The sequence below is a fragment of the Podarcis pityusensis genome (genome assembly GCF_964106645.2).
Source record: "Podarcis pityusensis genome assembly, chromosome: 3".
Lineage (NCBI taxonomy): Eukaryota > Metazoa > Chordata > Lepidosauria > Squamata > Lacertidae > Podarcis > Podarcis pityusensis.
Window position 1 is genome coordinate 52509090 of NC_138026.1, and position 25883 is coordinate 52534972.

At 40.3% G+C, this 25883-nt stretch overlaps 1 protein-coding gene across 1 annotated transcript; it reads right to left on the bottom strand.

The window, feature by feature from the left end:
• Window positions 1–2563: 2563 nt before the first annotated feature.
• HDAC2 (histone deacetylase 2) lies at window positions 2564–25868 on the bottom strand. Its single transcript, XM_081000407.1, has 14 exons — window positions 25676–25868; window positions 17624–17736; window positions 15338–15455; window positions 14051–14125; window positions 13326–13464; window positions 12497–12638; window positions 9625–9717; window positions 9432–9540; window positions 8562–8702; window positions 6906–7014; window positions 5723–5853; window positions 3987–4142; window positions 3163–3220; window positions 2564–2934 (listed from the first exon to the last, which is right to left on the bottom strand). Exons 1-14 carry the CDS (start codon window positions 25725–25727, stop codon window positions 2904–2906), a joined length of 1467 nt encoding a protein of 488 aa, XP_080856533.1. The 5' UTR covers window positions 25728–25868; the 3' UTR covers window positions 2564–2903.
• Window positions 25869–25883: the final 15 nt, after the last annotated feature.

A 25883-nucleotide genomic window follows, 5' to 3' on the forward strand; every position in this document is an offset into this window, starting at 1 on the left:
TTAAAATAATAATTGTAAAAGTGCTTTGCAAATGCCAAAGAGTAGTAGCAGGCCTAAACTTAAGTACTCAACTTTAGGAAGAAGCTCTCAAACTATGGCCTGTCGCATCATACATCTGAAGCACTACGATACCAATTCAAACAGTCATGGCTTTCCCCAAAGAATTATGGGAGCTGTGGTAATAATCAAAACCCTATATTCTTAATGGAATAAATGCTTGCATCCTAAGGAACGGCTTGGATTCAGAGTAGATCTTTTGCAAACAAAGATACTCCTTCCATTTGTGTAAGGGCAGTCCATGGAAGGGTTTTTTTATTTAGCAGATTCCCCTTCTGTGCAGCCTCCTATACTGTTCAGATGATACTCGAAAGCAATTCTTCCAAAGGCAGGTAAGAGAAAAATCAGAAAAAAATGCCTTCCCCACTCTTCTGTGAGTAGGAAGATTCTATGAACTCTGTTCACAATAGTCAAACTAAATGTCTCTCAAAAGCTTTCTCATTTTGTTGCTAGAGACTGTGCTAGAGACTTAAGAGTCCTCTAAGCAAAACCAGACTCTTTGTAAAGAGTTTCTGCTCAAATGATCCCTTTTCTTTGATCTAAAGTGCAGTTACTATGTTTGATTCAAGGCTGCATTCCATAACTCCCCCTACCACACCCAATCATTATTGTTCCATCAACAAAGCTTCATTTCAAAAGCTTGCTATTTTTCGGATTCTAGCTCACTCGATGAGAGGCATCATCTCATCTTCTTTGCTCAGAGATACTGATAAAGCTACTAATGCTCTAGTCTCTCAGATAAGATCACAATCTGAAGGTGTGGAAGCATTTTGAAGCAGTAAGCATTTCAAAAAGGTGCTAAGTGGGAAATAGTTACACAGGCTACTAAGCATTTGTATGTGTGCTCACTCAACCACTTTGACCTGCAGAACTGATGCATTTACAAGTGCTGCATGCTTACTCCACAGTCCATCAACCTTTCAGTGTGGCAGCACTTACACTCTGGAACACTCTGCCCATTGACATTAGGCAAGCACCTTTACGGTTTCAAGAGCCTGCTAATGGTATACAAATTCTATTAAATAAATAAAGCACTCTCAGTGCTACAGACACTTTGCACTCTTTAGAATCAGTTCCCCAAATAAAATGTTTTATTGCCAACATTCCAATCAGAATGCTAGTCTTTAAACTGTAATCACCGAGCAGAAGCTGAAAAACAGGCACTGATGTTGTTGTAGGTCAGTGTCAAGTGCACTCTCATTTCATTCTTGCCTTTAAAGAAATGAAACTTTTAAGAAGATCAGTGTATTGTCAATGAGGAAGAAGGGAGCTTCATGGGCAGGTTGTACTAAAGTCAGACTCAAACTTTATCTTGAACCCTCCAAAATAGAAACCTGTCCCATATATGAAAACCATAGAATCCGATTATAAAACATGTCCTATCAACACTACACCCTTTAAACACTATTTTTATTCTTAAATCGGTTTGTAGCAACCTGGGAAGTAAGAAAGGCCAAAAACTACATACAACTTACAAATGCTAGTAATATAATCCAAATTTTATAGGAAGATTGTTTAAAATGACACAAGCAGCCTTACAGGGTGTAATATTTTTGTGCCAAGCTTGCTTCCGACATACAGTAGACCCTCGGTTTACATTACCTTCGGGTAACAATCTTTGGGTTGCGAACACGGCATACCTGGAAGTGGGTTTGCTGCTCACCCGTGCACAGAAGCACTCTGCAGCGCTGTGCGTGTGCGCTGAAGTGGTCCTACGGTTACAAAATTTTCAAGATATGGCCGGGCCTCCAAAATGGATCCCGTTCGTAACCGGAGGTATCACTGTATTAATGTTTACTTCTCTGGTGAGTTCTCAACTGTTACCACCTATGATGCATTTGGATAGTGGAGCAGGGGTGCAGAAAAGAGGAAGAATTGCAAGAGACCTGATGGGAAGATGGTTTGACAAACAACCCTGTAGTTCTTCATTCACTAAAAGCCTGTACAACCTGAGCTACATAGCCAAACACAACCTGCCAGCCAGGGTCAACACTTTACTGTCAGTTTTGAACTGCAAGAACAGGATTCTCAAGCACTTGACTATTATATATTGATAGAGGGAGTGGTATATTGATAGTGGCATGCTTTTCTAGTTGGTGGGTCATTCTTTGATATTCTGCATCACTGATAGTACTGAATAGAGCACTTTCTTTCAAAATATCAAAAATTGTTAGTGATAACTATGCTGCTCTTCCCTTAAGATTCTCTTAGGTTGCTATACCTTTTTTTACTGAATACTTGAACATAACTCTGTAGTTTAATTAGTGTGCTATAATTCCAAACATGATTTTCACAAGTAATCTCCTAGTAGTTATCCATGCAAAGTAACCTCTCAACACAACGTCCATTGTTTGCCCCAATAAAGTTATACAAAAAGCATTCTTTGTAAACTATCCAATGTAGTTCAGTGCAATTTCAACCTTCACAATATTTCTTCATAATAGTCTTAAATGACATGTCATAAATGACATTTATGTGTTTTCTAGGCAATGATGGACAAAACGGCTGAGTACATTTTTTTTAATAAAGATATAATTACAAAAAGGGGTAAAATCAGTTCAGGAAAAGGCAAATTTTAATAGATCATTTAGACGTCTAACATAATAGCACATCCATTTTGAATACTATTACTTAAAGCCTGGCGGAAGGAACAAAATTTTGCATCATAATTAGAAAACTCACAATACAACTTGCCAAAAACAAAAACACAGTTGTTTGAAAATAAATACGCTCCATGCCAAATAGTACAAAATGAAAATCAAGAGTCTCTTCTCAGATGAAAAGTTCCTTTTAACTTTTCCCCCCACTTTTGTATTGTGTCCTTTAATTGATGTGAGTCTCTACATTCAAGGATTGTTGAGCTGTTCTGACTTTGTGCTGTTCAGAGGAGGGAAAAAGTCAACTGTTAACATGGGTCACAATTTAATGCCATTCTCTGCTCATTTAAAAACAGTAAGGGTTGCATTGCTCACATTATAAATTCTTTAATAGCTATTGGCACTAATTTATTGTCATCCATAATGGATAACAGATGCATAAGTAACATTTCGAAGTTAATGGCTGTTCTGAAACAGGCATATTATAGGATGGCCGCAATTTACTTACCCTTTGGTATCTGCTTTCTCACCACTGCTATCCTTGGATTTATCTTCCTCTTTAATGTCTAAAAATAATTAAAAGCGGCAGGTTTATATAAATAAATTTCAAATGACAACTGTTGACTTAGCTGTTAACAAATTACAATGAAAATGAACACTGATAGAAGAATTTGAATGAAGCTGCACCTTTGCCAGTGCTGATTTCTTCTTTCAAAACAGGTGTGTGGAATCTTTTGCCCCACCACATGCTGCTGAACTACAACTACTGGCCATGCTGGCTGAGGCTGATGGGAGTTGTAGTTTAGCAACACCTGGAAGGTGAAAGGTTTTAATCAAAGAATGAATATTTAAAAAGGGTTAAAGTAGAGATATTCTCAGAAAGATAAACATTCCAACCAACAGCCTAATCCAGAAATGCACAACTTAGATTCAAACTAAAGGAAAACCAACAGTTATGGACCATGGCATGTGAGCTGCTTTATGCCTCAACTGTTTTTGCAGAATGATGAATACAGTGATATCTTGGTTTCAAATGGCTTAGTTGTTAAACAAATCAGCTTCCAAATGCTACAAACCTGGAAGTAAGTGTTCTGGTTTGCAAACGTTTTTTAGTAGCTGAACGTCTAATCAGACTCCCGGAACAAGTTCGAAAACCAAGGTACCACTGTATAACAAATATGGGTAGTTTACCATCATAAATTAAGTAGGTCTGACCTAATCTCAACAATATTTAGTTGGAAGCAAATCCCATTACTTTCAGGAGAGTATGATATGCTTAGGAAAGCCAACAAGGAAAGTAAAAGAAAGAAAAATACTGATTTAGGCTTTTACCTGTTTTTTTATCTTCTGTTTCTTTTTTGTCTTCTTCTAGTCGGGCTTTCTTTGCTCCTTTCTTATGATCTGCAACATTTCTGCGTCCACCTTCCCCTTCATCTTCAGAATCAGAAAATTCTTCATCACAGGCTATTCGCTTATCGGATGCACGAACTAGAAGTAAGGGAAGAGGATTAGAAAACACATTCCTCCAAGATCACCTTCTTGTGTGTTCCATTTCTCTCACCATGGGAAGGCATAAAATAAATAAAAGTTATTTCGTGACAACAACTCTTCCCTGCAATTTGTATCAGCAAAGGAAGTCCTGCTGCATTGATCATAACCATAATGAAAACTTTCCACATGACAGCAATGTTGTGTTTAGAAAGACATTCCTCAATACAGTGAGTGGGTGGGGAATGAACTCATAATGGGGTTGCAATTTCAACAGCGTATTGGTGATAAGTGCAATGTGTACTCTAGCTCTTATTTAGGCCTGAGGCAAAATTTGCCGCTTATTAGCCAAAAGATGCAGTAGAAATAGCATGTATTACCGACATGAAATTTCAACATATAAGCAGCATCAGTCCTCATTCACAGGCAAACAGGTTATAAAGTCCAAAGTAGATGTTACTATTGCAAAATAGCACCTGCAGCGTCTACCTGACTCAGTTATTCCCTTCCTGGAAACTAAGTAAAAACCAGAATGTCTAGGCCAATTCAAATGCTCAGACATGCTGTCAGGACTGGTCGTTGTCCTCTTCAGATCACCACACAAACGCTTCTTGTTCTTTTATAAAACTTCTTATTGCATATTAACAAAACATTCTTATAAACGGTTCTTAACTATTCTTCCTCAGAGTCACTTATTTCAGATACCTTCTGAGCTCTGCTTCTCCGTGACCACCCACCCTCAAAATGGCGAAGGCGCCCTTCCCTTCCCTTTCCCGCTCTTTTTTCTAACCTCCTGGCTAGAGCTGGCCTGTATTTCCCCTCCTCCGAATCTGAGCTAGAACTTAACCCTTGCCTTTCCTGTGAACAGCCGGTCCCTCCCTGTTGTTCCTCTTGCTCCCTTCTATTAGATTCACTGCTCTCCCTCCCCCCTTGGGGAATGCTTTCTCCCTCTGAGAAACTGGAAACTTCTAACTCTTCCCTGACACATGCCTCGTGATTTTATTGAACTGGTCCAATATGTAAGGCCTGTGTATCTAATTTTTGCCTTTAAACAGGCACAAGGCAAACATTTGATGAAGGAGAAGGGGAGGCAGTTTTTGCCAATTCCCCCTCCACCCTGCAGCCACCAGTGCCCACTTCCAAAATCTGCTCTAAAGAGCCCCCAATGCTCCAGAATCATTTTTAGTAGGACTGGGGACTATAGGGGAAATAGGCAAAAATCATATTCTCTGTCTTATGCTAGCAGAAACCTCTGCTAGGAACTAATTTAAAAAGCTTGGTGTAAAATCTAAGAACTATGCCAAAAATGGCACAGCAAATTGTATAAGTTCATATAATTTCAAGATTGGCTTTAAAAATTAAGCAGCTTCCCCTTGGTTGCCAGTTGTGTTTATTTCCCAGGCTTTCTGCCTTCATGTTCTGATATGTAACTCCTGACTTCTTCACAAAGCACTAAAGCAAATTTGTTTCTGGATGGTCACTTTAGATGTCCATCTGACTTATTGGGGCACTTCTGTTCCACCTTCTTTAGTACTACTTCTTCAACAATCCACCCAGTATTAATGTTAGCCCATTCTTACTAGAAATACGTTTGTCTGGATCTTCACCATCTTCATCACCACTGTCTTCATGAACAGCATCTTCAGGAATAGCCTGCATCTGTACACCTGGGGCATGGGGCAACATGCGCAAGTTCTCAAACAAACGCTGTCTGCAAGGCAAGTAATCCAGGGAAAAGTTGTTATGAGACAACTTTCTTCTTAATAGCTTGGGAGTTTCTTAGTTCTCGTCCTCACAAAAATACCCAGCTGCCTAGTAATGGTAGGAAAATAAGGTGAAAAGCAAGTTACATAGCAAGAGGACTAGGGGCAATTTTCTTGAAAAAGGCAAGCCATGGTATCCAAAGGAAATACATGTGTCAGACAGAACATCTATGGTTAGAGGTGAACACATTTAAAAAATACAAACTCTCAGAACATATGACTGGCATTCAACATAATGAAATTAAGCAACATATAGTGATACTTTGATCATGTTTTGTGCATTTCTGCTGACAAAAGAGCTTACTGAGACTTAATAGCTCTTTTGCAAAAATAAAAAATGATTTTAACAATGTGCACCAAATTTTGAAAGATAAAAAGGTTTTTCTTTTCCAACCATTAAGCACTGAAAGCTGTAGCCATCTAAGCCATGCTCAGAGTAGATCTAATGAAATCAAACTTAAGTCTATTAATATTAATGGGTCTACTCTGAGTACGACTTAGTTGGATACAACCCTGAAACATTAAAAGACAGGTTTGAGTTTATCCAACCATGTCCCTCCAGCAACAGAAGATAATTTGATCAAGCAAAGGCTTCCATCAGAAGAATGAGGTTTGATGCTTTTTCTGCTTTTTCCCTGCCCCAGAAATCCATTCCAGAAGGTTGCTCTAGCTTTTAGAACGACATGGGAGGTGGCACAGGAAGCCACAGGGAGGAGGGAGAACTGGTGAAAAAGTGCTTCTCCCCCTTCCATTGACAGAAGCATTCACTGATCAGAGAGCCTTTCTTCAACAGAGGACACTAACTGAATACAGTCTTTGACTTTCTAGTTTCACCTGCTGGCTTTTAAAGCAGTAATTCTGCTATCTCAAGAGCCCAGGACCTTTTAACCCCTCCCTTTCCCTGCTTCATATGGAGCATAAAAAAGAAAATGGATCCTTACCCATTGCAAAGATTTAGATCGTTATAGTATTTATGTGTCTTTATGGCATTAATACTCACTTAATCTTCTCCATATATTCTGGGGTGTTCTGGTTTGTCATATTTGAAGGGCTAATATGCAGCTTGAAATCTGGTCCAAAATACTCAAAGTAGTCATTGTACGGCAATTCTGTTAAAACAAAATGAATTAATAATAGCTTATTAAAACAGCCTTATTGCTCTTCAGATTATAGTGGTCAGATATGATAGTATGCATTTTTTTATGTTTGAAAGCATAGCTTTTGTTTTTTTCTACTAAATGCTGAAAAAAGAACAAATTCAAAGGAATGCAATGCAGCATATGACAGCTCTCAAATATTTAATAGACATTCAAAATTATTTTCTGATCCAGAATAAATACATGAGGAAGTATCTGCATTCTAAGGAAGAAAGAATATTTTTTCAAGATTAAATGTGCTACAGTTATCTTCTATAGCAGAAATCTAGATGCTCCACCGTGGTATAAAAATGAAGCCTCATTTGTTTCTGTGATTGTAAGTTGCTTCAAACTGTTTTAAATAATGTGTGCTGGTTTTTGGAACCCATGTGGGATCTTAAGGTGATAAGGTGGGTAATTAGTAACAACAACAACAACAACAACTTACTGGCATATTTCACACACCACGAATTATGTTGAAGATGTAGAAAATCTGGTGTTTATGAATGTAAAGTTTAAATGATTGTATGGTTTGAATGAAATAGAGGAAACAAGCTCAACTTTAGGTTGTCATGAAACCAGGCTTTGCTTCCTCAAAGTAGACAACAATGAGTAAGCCATAAATCAATCTTCACTTTCTGGTTGTGGTTTGTTTGGAGAGAAACCAACTTGAGCCCAGGGTTCACATGTCACTACAATCCAGACTCTGACTTGCTTCTTCCCTTGCACAGCACAATCAGGAGCTGGGAGGAGCAAAGCTCTTGTGCATTTTAAACCACAGCTTATTTAAACAATAGTTTAAAATAAAATATACTACGTTGAAAATAACACACTGTGTTTAAATAAACACACCAAATACACTTACTCATTTATACAATCTATAAAAGGTCCATGCAGATTTCTATGCATCTCATTAATGCTTTCTAAAACATCTGTGTTCACCCATCTAGGTAAGCCATTTGAAGCTACCAAGAGTCTGGTTAATGAGCCAGAAACCACATGAGTCAAGACAGATATCCCGCTTCTTAATGATTCAACCATTAGCAAAATCCCCTGTAGATCAAAGAATGGTTATGCTGTAAGTCTTCTCTGTCAGTCTCCAATCCTCTGTAGCAGGTTGGCATAGGCTCTATGGCAAGATACACTGTACTGCAATACATATTATTTGCAGTTACAGAATACAGACAGTTGGCAATCTCCCTGGCCACTGAAATGGGGGATCTGATGACTAAGGCAAGCTAAAGTTTAAGTCACATGTTATTCTTCATATGGAGAGAACTTAAACCCTGGTGTCACCTGTGATACTCCTTAGAACAGTGGCTCCTAATCCCATTCTCCCAATGAACCACTTCATGAGGGACTTTGTGGATCACTTAATGATTTTTCTGCCTGTTGTAGCAATTGTAATACACTGCACTACGTAATGTATGACTTTTCATGCATTTTTGCAGACATGCTCTAGACCACTTGAATGAAGCTCATGGACCACAGCTTGGGAAGCCCTGGCTCCAAATATTTACCATTAGGGATTTCACAATCTAAGGCAACAGCAGTCTCATAGGTCCAACATCGAGCAACATTCCGTATGGTATATCCACCTCCTCCAAGCATCAGAAGAGGCAAGTTGAAAGTCTTCACAACTTCTACACATTTAGCATGTCCTTGAAAAACAAACAAACCATAAAGACATACAGTTATATTCATTTCAAGATTACACAATTAAGATCTGTATACAGAAACATCAGCTCTAGACAAACAAACTTAAACACAATTGAAAGATGCAAGAACTAAAAAAACAGAATAGGATAAGGTATCCTATCAATTCTGGAATCCGGTCTTCTGTTTTGCATTTATGGCATTGAGTTACACAAGAATTATTTTTTTTTGCAAGAGTCATAAAGGCAAACAGATGCACACTCAGTTTAATAATTCTTGCAATCTATTCATAAATTGAATGCATTTAATACATTACTGATCTAATTATAGTAAAATATTGGCCATATTGCATCTCACACATTATGCCATATTTAATAGCTTATTCACATAAACATCACTGAATTTCTACATGTGATGTCTGCCTACTAAGACCTGAACTTATTTCCTAAAATCACACAAAACTGAAACACTGCAAATAAAGACATTGACATGGAACATCTTTTTCACATCTTCCTTTAGATGTACTATGGTCAAAAGGGTGCATACTTGACAGTCACCAGTGTGTTTGTGTGTGTGGGGGGGGGGGGGGATCCCAGCATTAGAGATGGCTGCCCAGAAAGATGGCTGCAAGAAAACTGATACTAAAAAAAAAACATTTCCACTAAATCTGCATTCAGTACTTGTTTTCAAAACATATGTAACTGTGACTCTACAGTAATGTTTTGCTCTCTGACCTTTGACGGTAAGATTAAAACATCCCAGCCTGTCACCAGACAGTGAATCTGCCCCACACTGCAACACCACAGCACTAGGTTGGTACATCTCCATGACTTTGGAAATAATCTGTAAAGAAGCAGAAATCATGGTAAATCTATTATTCAGCCACACAGAAGCATCTCTAAAAAAATGTATCTAGAATATACTCACTGGCTTAAATATCTGACCGTATGACTCATCATCTATTCCATCTCTCATTGGAAAGTTGACAGCATAGTATTTGCCTTTTCCAGCACCTATGTCCTATAAGAGAACATGAAAAAGACAAAAACAAAAATCACAAACTCATATCAAAAGGCAAAACACATTTTGTTTACCACTGGACCATTTGTGGCCAAGAGTGTTTGAAAGTAGTTTAGATGCTACCTAGACATTTGAAAAATTCTGAGTATGTAATGAATACCAAAACTGCATATATAAGAAGTGTGCCAGATATTTATTATTAAATTTTCTCACCCTTTCTCCCAAAGCAGCCCAGGGAAGCAAACAATACTTCAAGTTTAATCTTCAGATAAAGCATTAAATCTTCAGATAAAACATTTGATCAGTGCAGCAGAAGAAATCAGTGCACAAGGAAGTATATCCAAAAGAACAGAAGGATGACATGTGAAAATACAGAAGAATCAGACCCAAAAGTATAATTTGGATTTTATGACTTTATTGAAATTCACCAAAGTATGGTTTTAGAATCATTGCAGGGATTTAAATAGGGTATCACCAAGAGTGGGGATGGCATAAAACAGAAACATATGGGTTTAAAAGACAACCAGTTACCTGGGGATGGGGAGTAATGTCATGGGTCTGCTGTGTCAGATCCGTAAAATCACATGTTATTATATCTACGAGAAATGTGCCACAATTCACTAAGTGAAACACATGGAGTTTATTCCTTTTTGCACCTGCTTCAACGTTCATGATTTACAAACGGAATACAAGACCTTTGACGTCTGTTTAGTACATCAGTAGCTAAAAAGACATTTTGTTTCCAGTTTGAATATATTCTTCATATTTACTAACAGGAAGTTACAATGTTGTTCTAGAGGGCGAACCACAAGTATTGTACTTTAAGGATAAATGATTATTTTGTGACAGAAGCTTTAATGGTCCACTTCAAGTGCATGAAGTTTTATACAGTTTGGCTACAAGTATTGTGCTAGTACAGGGCAACAGTCTTCTTTGTTTTTTGAGGTACTGCAGCAGTTCCTTCAGTACAAGCTTTATATATCTAAACAGAAGCAGATTTTTAAAGCGATACAATGAAAATGTCTCTTATAGAAACAACCTCTTTCCAGGAGAGTCAAATCTTAAAGTGAGGAGCTCTAACTTGTTATGGAGTCACTTTTTATCACCATGTGTCCTTCCTTACTATTTCACAAAAGGCAAAGGACTGCCTTTTTTCATATGAACCTACCTGGACCCTGAGATCATCACCTGAGGACCTTCTTTGTGTGCCTTCTTGCCATGAGGCTGGCAACACAAAGAAGGCCTTTACTGCAGTGGCTCCCCATTTGAGGAATGCTCTCCCTGGCTGGCACTATCATTATACACCTTTAGGTGACAGGTGAAAATGCTCCTCTTCAACCAGGCCTTTGCCTGATGAACATCTTATATACCCCTTTTAAATGTGTTTATTATTTGTTTGTGGTTGCTGCTTTTTGTTCTTGTTTTATTATGTATTTTGTGTTTTTATATTGTATTTTAATGTTGTGAACCACCCTGAGATCTTTGGATGAAGGGCAGTATGCAAATTTAATAAATAAACAAACAAAATGCTATTAAGAGAATCTCATACAATGGTTTTATCTAGATACAGCTGAATTAACACGCAATGCTCTTAGCAGACATTGTAACATACACAAAAGGCACGTAAGCAACTTAAGTTTACTATACTGTATTATACAGTACATTTTTATAGTTATAATATTATATATTGAAAGATAGACAGCATACCCACCATGCTCCAAGTAAGCAAAATTTAAAAAGTCTCAGAAAATATGGGAATCAAACAAATATATTCCTGTTTAGCTGAGGTATTAATGTCAAAATTAACTGAATTTGCTTTCTGGACAGATTATTAAGGATATCAGAAGATTAGGTTTAATAAGAAATTAAACTTTCATGTATTTGACAGGTGAGAAGCCTAGTTTAAGGTCAGTGCTTCTGCTCTTTAGAGGCCTGCATTTAGCATGAAGCAACAGTACCATCTTGTGGCCAATCAGGTTGAGATATAAAAGCTGTCTCCAAGCTAGCACATTTAATTTCTGTTGAAAAAAGGAACAAATACCACAGCTAGCAGCAACAGAAATGGGTACCATGGATTATATTATGCATAGGAATTTTTAATGAACAACTTCGTGTGATCATGCAAATGCAAGCATCTCTACTATAGTAACGTAAGCTTCAACTATGATTACTGGTGATTTTTAAATGGCATTTTAGTAACTATTAGCAAGCTGGGCAGTTTTTTTCAGCTATTTTGACGTTTTGTATACCTATCTTACTCATCATTGATATGCCTGAAAGTATTTTTGCCCACTCCCAGAATGGTTTATAGATCAAAATAAAATGATGCAAGCTTACAATCTAAAGAGCACAAAAAGGAAAAAGGGATGGGAGAGGAAGGAAGAAACTTAGATCTACTCTTGAAGATACAGTTTTTAGATTAGCAAAATGGGTGTCAGATATAAAATGACAAGAAAAAAGCAACCCTAGTTACCAAAACTGCCATTCATTCCAATGTTGCAGTACTATGCCACTCAGGGGCAACACACATTGTTTACATAATAGCCCAATGAGTGTAGGAAACAATACTGTAATTAAGATGAAAAAATACACCATATATAGAATCGGACTCATCAAGTTAAGAGTTAGCCTTTTTCACCCTGATCAATTCAAAGTGTCCTTCATCAGAAGGAAGGATAAAAACTAATTAAATTAAAATTGTTAACTTGATAACCAGGCTTAAATATAGCATTTGCAAGATGCTACTTTAATCAAATGGTAACCTCATATCTGAACTTACTCTCAAATCGCCTGTGCCAGGGAAATATTCACCATATTTATGGAATGATACTGTCATTACACGATCAGTTGTGTAAAATGCTTCTTCAACGCCATCACCATGATGGATATCAATATCAATGTACAATACTCTTTGGTGGTATCTGGAGGGAGAGAGAGAGAGAGACTTTACTTGAGCAGTACCAATAAAACTCACTACTTACCTTTCAAAAAGTTTATCTGGTGCCAGATTTATCCCCAGGCTAAATCAGATATATAAAGCCGCATGACTACATGTATACAGATCTGTTCTCCCTTTTCCAATATAATGCTTAAAACTATGTGTATCATGACACAATATCAAGAACCAGGAAGGTCACTGTGTATAGCCATACTGACAGCTCATTAATAAACATAAAATCATCTGCAAATTACACTTGTTTAGCTCCCAGAGAGGGACCAAATTAGGGCGCCTTTGCTACACCAGCCTACAGCTCATGCAGCAACAATGTCCCCCCAGAAACCCCCGAAGCCTGAATCCCCTCACTTTTTGCCCTGGGCAAGGCTTCAGACGGAACAATAACTCTGCTGCTTTATTTGGTCTTGATGCTTGCTCTCCAGCCAGAGTCTGAATTGATCAGTAAGCTATTTAGAACAAAAAGGGTGTTGCAATTTATATCATGCGTGCATGCATACACAAACACATATAGAAACAAAATATAATTTAAAATGACCAAGGAACAATGATCACTAGTCCTCTGGTCAATATATACAGATTAAGCCAATACACAGCCTATATTTTTAACATTTCTAGAAGACAAGTTGTGCATATAACACCAACATGAACTTACTTTAGTAATTCCAGAATGGCAAGCACAATATCATTGACATAGCAGAAACCTGATGCTTCTGACTTCTTAGCATGATGAAGTCCTCCAGCCCAATTAACAGCCATGTCTGTTTGTTGTCTGTTTAATTTTACTGCTCCAGCTAAAGAACCATTATGGAGAAAAATGCAGGTAAGGAATGAAAAAGGTAGACAGTATGTCTTGCCAAAAAAAAAAAAAAAAAGAGAGAGAAAGAGAGAGAGAGCTTCAATGTAAGACATCGTGGTGAAGCCTGGATTTTAATTGTTTATTGTTAGGCACTTCTACAGTTGGATATACCAACTCATGCAACAGAATGAACTATTAATTTGTAATGGGAGATGCTGAAAGATAAAAGGTCCAACTAGTCCAGCATTCTGTTCTCACATTGACTAACCAGATGTCTAGAGGAAGCAGAGAAGCAGGACATGAGTGCATTAAACTTCTCTAACTCATGATCTCCAGCTACTGGCATTCAGAGGCACACAGACTCTGATACTGGAGGTAGTACATATCCATCATGCCTAGTAGCTACTGATAACAACATTTTCTTTTAATTAAACATTTCACTTTATATTTCTATTAAATTCTTTCTCCCTCATTGATTTCCGCAAGAGCTATAAAAGTTGTCACATGGGTAATGTTAAAAAAAAAACTGGTACAGCCTTTTAAAAATTAACAACTCCAGGAAAACATTAGGATATACTTACCCACAGAGCCTCCTGTTGACAGCTGACAGAACTCAAACAGCCCATCAAACACAGGACAGTCTTCCCCCACGTTAACTATACAAGACAAGTTTTATTTATCCTTAAATGTATTATTACTTAAGTTTGTATATAATCTTTCTTTAAAAAAAAAAAAGGTATAGAATGTTGGTCAATTGACTAAACATTGTCAAATGTTCCCTGAAAAAAGAACACCTCTGCATTGGTAGCATTATCTCATATGTGGCCACACCATAGGTTACAATACCTTTCACAAAACTGATTTCACTGTTTTTTAATCATTCAACCTGCTGATGTTGAATCTATGTGTATTGTTCTAAAAAAATAATAATGCTAAATGTCTATTACTTGACCAGTGATATGGATCAAATAATTTTTGATCCGTTAAATGCCCAACACTATCTTTAAAATGAAAACCAAAACCTTAGAACAGAGGCATTTTTCAAAACTTAACCTAACCATTACCACAGATGTGAAACTTGGTAGACACCTTTTTTTGTCAGTTAAGTATATTTAAATATGCTTTTATGGATTCAGAGCAGTTTGTAGCTGAGTGTATGCCTAAATTTACAGCATCACTATATGTCAAATTATGGCTTATGAAGTTTCAGCAAAAAGACAATTACCAGTTACCAATTAAGGTACTATAGGTGGCTTAAACTGAGCAAATAGTTATCCAACTAGTAAAATACAATTCTCTTGCAAGTTATGCTGTCATTCAGAATTCATAATGGAAATCAATGTTCAGAAATCAAAGAAAGTACAAGTTAATTGAAAAGATAAATATTACAGTTTTTCGTCATGCTATCTAATGTTCTAAATTTTGGGATGGAAAATTACACTAGTTTAATTTAATACATGTGGCAAACCTGTTACTATGGTCCAATTCAAATATATAGCTTTGAAACTAGAGAATGAAATTAGAAGCTGATTTCCACCTCTGGTGTAAAAGCTAACTATGGTTAGCAGTAACTATCCCCTAAGAAGAAAAGGGAGACATGTGCAACTCCTAGAGAAAGAATCATGTGCAATATGACTCAGTTATCAAACTATGGTTTGGTAACTGGGCAGCATTACATCTGAACAAGCCTGAATGTTATAACCACTATAGCCAACAACTAACAATTCAAAATGATTAAACATCATATAGACAGGATTCTACACATTACAGTAAAATAGATAACATAATACTCTCCATCTTAACAGATCAAGTTCGCAAAACCAGGTGGGAAACTGAGGGAAACCAGTTATTTTTAGCATTAGACTTACATCTTTGCATTTGTTTACTATATTCAGACATATTGTCGGGTCTAATTGAGCGAAGAAATTTTATGTACTCATCACTGTGGTATTTCGTCATTTCTTCTGCTGTAGCTTTGTGAGGCCGCTGGAAAAGAAACAGATTGAATTTGATCTGAGACAGAATAAAAAGCAGTAGTATTTCAAGTACTTCAAACAGATTTGATCAGGCATGTGTTAAGTTGAAACTTGCTGAAATATTTTAAAATATGCTCAACAACACATTATAAACAGAAAACATTTTGTTGTACAGTGGTGCCCCGCAAGACGAATGCCTCGCAAGACGGAAAACCCGCAAGACGAAAGGGTTTTCTGTTTTGGAGGCGCTTCGCAAGACGAATTTCCCTATGGGCTTGCATCGCAAGACGAAAGCCCATAGGGAAATGCTGGCGGTCGGGAGCAAAGACTTTCGCCCACAGCCGGCCTTCAGAAGAGGACCTCTTCTGAAGGCCGGCGGGGGGCAAAAGTCTTTGCTCCCCCCCGCCTGCCTTCCCCCCGCCTGCCCCGGGCGATCTTAAAATGCTGGCGGGCGGGAGCGAAGCGTTCGCTGCCGACCCCCAGCATTTTAAAATCTCCCCGGGACAGCAGAGAAGTCTCTGCTGTCCCGGGGAGATTTTAAAATGCTGGGGGTTCGCTGCCGACCCCCAGCATTTTAAAATCTCCCCCTGTCCCGGGGAGATTTTAAAATGCTGGGGGTCGGGAGCGAAGCGTTCGCTGCCGACCCCCAGCATTTTAAAATCTCCCCGGGACAGCAGAGAAGTCTCTGCTGTCCCGGGGAGATTTTAAAATGCTGGGGGTCGGGAGCGAAGCGTTCGCTGCCGACCCCCAGCATTTTAAAATCTCCCCGGGACAGCAGAGAAGTCTCTGCTGTCCCGGGGAGATTTTAAAATGCTGGGGGTCGGGAGCGAAGCGTTCACTGCCGACCCCCAGCATTTAAAAATCTCCCCGGGACAGCAGAGACTTCTCTGCTGTCCCGGGGAGATTTTTAAATGCTGGGGGTCGGCAGCGAACGCTTCGCTCCCGACCCCCAGCATTTTAAAACGCTGTTTCGAAGCGGGGCGGGGGGCGGGAACACCTGCCCCAGCCGCCCCACTTCGGAACGCTGTTCCGAAGCGGGGCGGGGGGGGCGGGAACACCTGCCCCAGCCGCCCCACTTCGGAACGCTGTTCCGAAGCGGGGCGGGGGGCGGGAACACCTGCCCCAGCCGCCCCACTTCGGAACGCTGTTCCGAAGCGGGGCGGGGGGCCGGGAACACCTGCCCCAGCCGCCCCACTTCGGAACGTGTTCCGAAGCGGGGCGGGGGGGGCGGGAACACCTGCCCCAGCCGCCCCACTTCGGAACGCTGTTCCGAAGCGGGGCGGGGGGGCCGGAACACCTGCCCCAGCCGCCCCACTTCGTAACGCTGTTCCGAAGCGGGGCGGGGGGCGGGAACACCTTCTGAAGGCGGGCGGGGGGCGAAAGTCTTTGTCCCCCCTGCCTGCCTTCCCAGGGGCTTTTAAATCGCCCCGGACAGCGGAGAAGTCCTCCGCTGTCCGGGGCGATTTTAAAATGCCGCCCGCCAGCATTTTAAGATCGCCCGGACAGCGGAGAAGTCCTCCGCTGTCCTGGGGTTTTTTAAAATGCTGGGGGTGGGAAGAAAAGCCCTTGTCCCCCCCCCCCCAGCCTTCAGAAGAGGTCCGGGGACAGACTGTCCCCGGACCTGGTCTGAAGGCGGTTTCCCTAGGAACGCATTGATTGATTTTCAATGCATTCCTATGGGAAACCGTGCATCGCAAGACGAAAAACTCGCAAGACGAAGAGACTTGCGGAACGAATTAATTTCGTCTTGCGAGGCACCACTGTATATATTTTACTGTAACCATGTCATGTTTTCCATCCAGTAGATATCTGAACACTGAATGCTTGTGAATTTTGTTTCCTTATGTGGCATTTTCACAGGTACTCATAGGTTTCATAGAATCATAGAATTGTAGGGACCCTGAGGATCATTTAGTCCAACCCCCTGCAATGCAGGAATATACAGCTCTCCTGTATGGGGATTAAACCTGCAACCTTGGCATTATCAGCACCACATTCTAACCATCTGACCCAGGCTCAGTTTGTGTTCTTCTTTGGAAGAAAAATGTTATCTCAGAATCAGCCAGAGGATTTTCCACAACAAAGAAAGTGTTGAAGTGAATTAAAAATCTTAGGAAACTATAGCCTCTTCACCTGCTCATCAACTTTCAAGTGACAAAACTGTAAATGTATACTCACATAAATTTCCATTTTTCTGTACAAGCCATAATTTAGCAACAAGTTGTGTGTCATGCGAATCCTGTGAGGCTTCATTGGGTGCCCCTGTCCATAATAATAGTTCCCAATATCACCTAAAAGAAAGCAAATGAGTCATGCTTGAAAATGTAATGATCACTTTTTCTGGGTTTACTTAACTAAGTTCTCTCTCTAGAACAGGGATTCACAATGCAAACACTAGTCGTAACGGCAGGCTGCCTTCCTGCTTTGGTGAGTATTCCTCCAGTAAGACTGTGCCCTCCCTTTGCATCTCAAGAGGATGTAGGAAAGAAACATAGTTCTGCTTCCTGTTGAGTCTGTTCCATTTGTAAATTGAGTCCCCCACTGCTATGGGAAAGCATGCCTTGGTTTAAGAACGGACTTCCGGAACGGATTAAGTTTGTAAACCAAGGTACCACATACTGTAATGTATTCTATATGAGGCTGCCCTGGGGTCTTGTTCAAAAGTTCCAGTTGCTGTTGAATGCAACAGCCAGAGAGCTTTAAGGGGGCATCTGGCTGAGAATATGTGACATCAAAGCTTTTATTCAGATAGAACTCAGTTCCAGCATCTCTTAGGTGGGCGCCATTGCCATTATAAGAGAATGGGGGAGTTGTTCATGGTGAGTTCTGGCACTATGTGACATTATTGTTAAAACAGCTGCATTGGTTACCCAGCTACTACTGAGTCTGGTTCATGGTCCTTGTACAAAGTGATTAATGTACAAAGGGCTTGTACAAAACAACTTAGTGCAGGATACCTCAGACACTGCCTGAACCCTTACATGCTAGAGCTGGGTGATATATTGATATATCGTCCAAAACTATTTTGAAGTTCACATTGTGGTAATTGTTTCATAATATCTGAGCTGGCAATATACTGCAAATCACAATGTGTGTAAGGGCTAGGCGATATCTGGTTTTCAACACTGCAATAACTCACCAGCTAAACATTGCAATGTTATCACCAGCTAAACATTGCAATCTACCACAATGTCTGAAATAAGGATGGAACTATACAGAGGCAAACAAGGCACTGTCCTGGCAACTGCTACTACTTAGGGGTCTAAAACTTAAATGACCATATTATTTATCATCACACACTCAGTTTCATCAGCAGGCAAGCCAAAATGCATCCCAACAGAACTTTTGGTTTGGGGCTTGGCTACCAAATGGTGGCATTCAGAACAATCCAAAGTACAGCCACAGTCTCCTGCTGCCACCACAAGGCCTCGCAGGCCACCATTACAGTCACCGCCATGACAAGGCCTTGCAGGCTGTCAGTGCTTTTACCACTGCCACAAGGCCATCACTACAAGTTCTCACAGGCTGCCGCTGCTTCTGCCCACTGCCGTGGCAAGGCTTCACAGGCTGCTGTTGATTCTGCTGCTGCCGCCTCTGCTGCCTAGTAGGCCTGCTGGCAGTCCCAGATTATTTGTATTCACTATGATTCATCACCAAATTTTGGATTGTCCCGAATACAAGCCCAAAACCAAAAGTCTCATTTGGATGCATTTTGGGTTGCCTGCTGCTGAAAGTGACAATGAGGTGATTGATAATATCATCATTTATCAGTTTTAGACCATTAAGTAGTAGCAGTTGCCAGGACATTGTTCTGTTCACCTCTGCGTAGTTCCTTCCTTTTTTCAGATACCGTGATATATAACAATACTGAAAACCAGTTATCGCCCAGCCCTGTTACATGCCAGCTTGATCACTGAGATCTTCTGCAGGAGTGTGGTTGGTTGTTCTTCAAGTTGGCAAGGCTCATTTGATTAGCACTCAAATAAATGGCTCTGAAGAAAAGAGTTTGCTCTTTGCCCACTATCATCTACAGGAAGACCCACAAAAGACTTGCCACAAGTCTGGGGGTTCCCCCCCTTAAAGCAATGAGTCACGACATCCTTACTATTTAGAGCAGTATAGAGCAATGGATTCTGGGCACTCTTCTACCAGGAGACAAGGACTCTCTTGCCCAAGAAAGTGGCAAAAAAGCAACTCTCCTTTCTGCAGCACTCTACTTCTTGCAGACAAGGGAGAAGTTAAGCACCCCCATCCAATTTATTTGAAGAGAGCTTTTGAGTCGCCAACTGAAGTGCACCTGTATAGTGCTGTCCCAAGCACACCACAGATGAGGAACTTGTGGCATTGCTATCAGTGGAGCTGTAAACACACACACTTAAAAGAAAACAGAATAATCACTTAGAAAATAGAGGAGGAAATATACTGAGCTAAGTAATGTTATACAGTGGTACCTCAGGTTAAGTACTTAATTCGTTCTGGAAGTTCGTACTTAACCTGAAACTGTTCTTAACCTGAAGACCACTTTAGCTAATGGGGCCTCCTGCTGCTGCCGGGCTGCCGGAGTACGATTTCTGTTCTCATCCTGAAGCAAAGTTCTTAACCTGAAGAACTATTTCTGGGTTAGCGGAGTCTGTAACCTGAAGCGTATGTAACCTGAAGCGTATGTAACCCGAGGTACCACTGTACCTGGAAAAATGATGCCTACACTTATATTTGGACTTATATGCCTACACTTATATTTAATATCCGAAGTCAAATATTTGGACTTCCCTTTAACAAGATTAGTGACAAACACAACAATTAAATACATTATTTAATGTATGAAAATCAGCATGCATTCTCCATGTATTCTTGCAAAGTACTGGACATACAACAAGATTTTAACGCTATCTTTCACCTATAAAAACCAAATCTCAGTTCACAAATAGCTCTCCCTACTAAGGACTATTTTCTCCTCTGTTGAAAACTAAACAAAGAAGAGTGAGCAACAAAGAAGGCTGCTGCAACCACCATTCTGTCTTTCTTGGCAGCATTTTAGAAATTTATACTAGGCTGAAAAGCTTCTGTCTCTGCAAAGCAGATTAACTGCACTACAGTCAAACTTTGAAATGCACAGCTATCTACTCCAAAACTGTCTATTCAGAGTGTGCAAAGTACTGAGGATATCCTTTCTTCACCCAGCTCCCACTGAGCATAACTATCATTCCCCAATTCTATCAATTCTCTCAGTGAAAAGAATCACTTAATTGGTGGTTATATATTTAATATGATCTAAGCATATTTGCTTAAGAATCATTTCCCAAGCAGATGCATTTAGGACTGAAATCCTATTCTAATTATTATAGCTAGCATATTGATGGCAAGACAGAATCTCAAACTAGGATGTGCTCTCCCAAGGCCACATTCTGAGCATGTTCATACTCCTGTCTCAGGGAAATGTGAAAGTATGATGATTCGTAATAGTATTAGTATTCTTTGTTTCTGAATGTGAAATTTTTATTGTATTTTTGATAATGGCTTGTGGTTTTTTGGAACCTGCAAACTGTTTAGAAATTTCTGTTGATACAAAGTGGAAGATAAATTAAAATAAATAATAAACATAAAATATGAAACAAATTTATTAACCATTAAAATTATTTTAATAACTGCAGAGGTAGCAAGCTACTGAAACCCAGCAACTGGAGCTTGGGGGCTGAAAGGGAAAAACTACTGCCCTCATTCACTACTTCTGGGTTTCCTGAAAACATCTGCTGGCAAATTGTACCCCAGGATGCTACAATATGTAGCTTTTTAAACTCACCCTGCAGTGTTCATTTTAAAACGAACTTAATAAGAACTTTAAAATGAGCTTATGAAGACACAATAATTAAATTAAAAGGCTGAAAGCAAGAGAGAAAGCATGTTTTAATTGTCTGTGCCCAAGAAAGATTTTAAATGGCTGTTTGAAGTTTTTACCTTTTTTATTTTTAATCTTCCATCCCTCTAGTGAGAGTGCTGGCTGCAAACGTGAAGCTAACATATGCTGCCATGAGAGAGGAATGAAGTGAATGCATTCTGATAAGAAGCCAGGGGACTCAGGCGTAAAGACTGTAAAATTTTGAGGAATGAGAATTATTAATAAGACCAAGAACACTCAGTATGGCAAAAATAGTTAGATACCCCATTTACTGTTGGCATCGTACAGCAACTGCTGTATGTGCAACTGAAAGAGCTCAGAGCTGGGATGCATAAATTGGTGAATGAAAATGGACCAGAGAAAAATAAGGCTTAAGGCAGCACAGAACCTTTGGAAAATAATATTGATGGAGGACTACCAGAACAGGAGAGTGGAATGGTAAAACTGAAGCAGTAGATGGTGAAATGGAGAGGACCTCCAAATAGGTGCCTGGAGGAGTGAAACAGTCCAACGTTGGAATTATGAAGTTGGAAGAGAGGAATGAAACCATGGATGGAGAGATTAAGAAATATTCTGGGCTGGCAGAGATAGAGCTGAAAAAGGATTCTGTATACAATTTTGAGTGAATTAAGAGAGGAAAACTATCAAGCCTCTGGAAAAAGAATGGAAGAAGTGATTGTGAAAAGAATCTCTTTGTTCTAAATCAGGATGGAAAATCACAGCCGACAGGAAATGAGATTGGAATACAGTGGTACCTTGCTTCAGGTTACAGACTCCGCTAACCCAGAAATAGTACCTCGGGTTAAGAACTCTGCTTCAGGATGAGAACAGAAATCGTGTGGCGGCGGCGTGGCAGGCCCCATTAGCTAAAGTGGTCTTCAGGTTAAGAACAGTTTCAGGTTAAGAACGGACCTCCGGAATGAATTAAGTACGTAACCAGAGGTACCACTGTATATGGAACTGGGTGTGAATTGATGAATATACAATGTTGAAATAACTATGGATTGCTGTTTTGATGTATGACAACAGCAAATAGACTCCTGTGTAAATGAAGACGAAGGACTTATTGTTTTTCAACACTGGAGGCAAAGTTGTTTTGCTGGACTGGAGGAAGACTACTGTTGACATTTATTGATATTAATAACTGGAGAAGCTCTTTTAGACATGTGTGGAAGGAAAAATGAATGAACTTGAGATGCCTAGATTTGAAGACTGGGAAAATATCACATAGCAGAAGGAGGAACAGCTGGATATCATCTTGGAATAAATATTTTGCATATTTTGAATAATATTTATATGCATAACTATAGGAAGTCCTTTTTATTTCTTCTTTTTTATTATTATATTCTTATATTTTGGTTTCTCTTTTCTACATTTTTTTGCTTTGCTCTTGCTTATGCACATGAAGGTGATGGGTGGTTGGTGAAAGACCCTGTGTTAAAGGCAGAAAATGGAAGATCTCCCGGGAGGGGGCGGGGGGGGGGGAGAGAAGAAAGGGAAACTCCCAGGTGGGTCCACCCCTTTTTGTGTGAGACAACGGTTACGATCTACCCTGGAGAGACGACTTTGCATGGTGATAATGATGGTTTTCTCTTTCTTTTTTTGTTTTTATTTAGATTAGTCTGTTTTTATTGTACAGTGGTACCTTGGGTTAAGAACTTTATGCATTCCGGAGGTCCATTCTTAAACTGAAACTATTCTTAACCTGAAGCACCACTTTAGCTAATGGGGCCTCCCGCTGCCACTGGAGCACAATTACTGTTCTCATCCTGAAGCAAAGTTCTTAACCTGAGGTGCTATTTCTGGGTTAGCGGAGTCTGTAACCTGAAGCGTCTGTAACCTGAGGTACCACTGTATTGTATTATAAAAAACCTTTTATAAAATTTTATGGAAATAATAATGAACCATAATAATTTAATTAATCCCAGCAAACGTATTTCTGCACAATAAAGAATCTATTTGTGAGGCTGTAATCTTTTCTGTGTACTTGATTTCATCTTAAAATAACTGCAGTCAGTTTTAAACTTGCCTGCTGATGTGTGACCAATAATTGCCCCCAAAGTATAATGAATGACATTTCCCTATTCCTCAATGTTGAGCTATCCAGATTTTTGCAGTCATTAACAAACTGCAGATTAATTCAACCTCCTACTCTAAACCCATTTAATTCAGATGACATTTCCACCACCACCGGATCCAGTGGGATCAATTTCTCTAGGAGGTCCCTAACATTTCTGAACTGAGGAAAACTGTGTATCCCTGCAAGTGTATACTGTCTACCTTACTAGAGCCACAGTGCCAACAAATAAAGGATGTATTGGAAAAAACATTCCTGGAGTCTCCAGTGCAAGATGCCATTTTAAAGTTAATTTTGTGTTAAATTGATGTGAAAATGCCCCTAAATGATGAGTGAGCAGAAAAATCAGAGTGCCACTATCACTACTTCTTTAAACAGCACCCATAGGCAAACATTCTACCAGAAATAGGTAACATTCACAACTTTCAAGTCCTTTATCACCATACAAGTTAAGTAACCTAGAACAATCCTTAGTTCCAATGCAAAAAAGTCAAGATTTCACACATGCCAGACAAGAGATTTGTTGCTTTAAACAATCCAACATATTCAAGTTTTGAGAATCAATATATGTACTTTAGGAAAAAATTACAAGGGACATTAGTTTTTTGGAGAATGGCATAAATACAACAACCTCTTGGTTTCTCTCTCTCTCTCTCTCTCTCACACACACACACACACACAATAGGCTGGATGCTTCAATTTCTTGTATTATTTTCAATAGATGCATGTTCTGCTGTCTATTTGTGGATAGCCTGGTGAAGCAAAATAAAGTTCCCCTGTAATGTCCCTACATCTGCAGTTTGTAAGGCTAAGAGCAAATAAACTGAGAATAAAACTTAACAGCTGAAATATGCAACCTATTTTTTGCTAAATAAGTGGTTGAGAAATAAAGTCTTGCTTTAAATTAGTGGTTGCTTTACCTTAAGTGCCCAGGAAGATGCACTCTGTTCAAAACATTTACATGTTGCATTTGAAGTTTAATACAGTGGAACACCCATTTTCGAACATCTCAGAAGTTAAACATTTCGGTTTTCGAACGCGTGAAACCTGGAAGTAAATGCCTGTTTTCGAACACGCCTCATAAGTTGAACGGCTTCCGCTGAGTTTTTTTCCCTATTTTCTCTATTAAATTTGCAGACCGCCCTTTGCGTCTCAGTTTTTGAATGTTTCTTGAACGGTCTTCCAGAATGGATTATGTTCAAAAACCGAGGTACCACTGCAAACGTTTGCCTTATACCCATGGGCTGTCCCGCACCCGCATTGTGCTTCTTGATGGCTGTAGTAATTCATTTCTACTAAATTTCACATAGAGTAGAATCTTCACTTTTCTACGTTATCTCCACTCCACCATTTTAAATCTTTACCATTCCTTTGGCTACCATGTATAACAGTGCTCAAAACAATACGCCTATATCCAGGATATAAACCCCTAACTACAATGAAAATAACCATTTCCTGAATTAGTGATGGGGTTCCAATGGATGGTGGGGACAACCTGTATTCACCAGGGTGAGGTGCGCAAGAAAGATGCTCTATGGAGCTATGAGGATGCGATAGGCAGGCCCTTCATCCAGATCCTTCCAGTGGGGCTGAGTGAAGAGCTCTCAGCTTTGGCCAGAGCGTGCCAGTCTCGCACCTTTCAGGGATTCAACGTTGAGGCCTTCAGATTCTCAGCGCAAGGCAGTTACTCGCGCGCGCAAGTCCCACTCGAAGGACGCTTAGTAGGAAAAGGATCGCGAGGCCAGCCTCGGACCCCCCCCCTCTCAAAATGGGGACCCTTCCCATGAGGTTTGTTGCTAGGCCGAGCCGGGCGCGCACCCCTCACCCCCTTTTGCAAAGCATTCGTTAGTAGATGCGCGCGGATTTCGAAGGAGGCGAAAAGGCACGCCCGATACAAAAATTAAAGGGGGTGGGGTGGGGTGGGATGTAGATGCGCTTTAAGAAACATGGGGCTCAGCACCTTCCTTCCAACCCAAATGCAGCCCCTGCAGACACAATGGGTAAAAGCGAGAGGGGAGGGGGGAGGGCTGGAGAGGCGGCGCGTGCGCCGGAACGAGAAGGCGCGCGAGGACAGCCGAGGGGCTGCCGAGGGGGCCGGGGCGCGCGAGGACGGAGCCAACGAGCATTCCCAACGGCGAAATAAGCGCGGCCTGGAGGGGAAGACGCGCGGAGACGAACAGCTGCTCTTGCTCCCACGCGCACCCCAACCGACACACAAAACACAACAAAAACCGGCGCCGTGCCCCGCCCCCCTCACCGTCATAGTAGTAACAGACTTTCTTCTTGCCGCCTCCCTGGCTGTACGCCATGAGACTTGTCTGAGGGGAAACCCGGGGCCGGGCGAGACTAGGCTTGAAGGGGCCGGGATTTACGTCGACGGTGGCGGCGGCAGCAACAGCAGCAGGGACGCCGGAGCCGGGGGCAGCCTCAGGAAGACCCGGTCCCGCCTCTTCCAGCAGCGACTG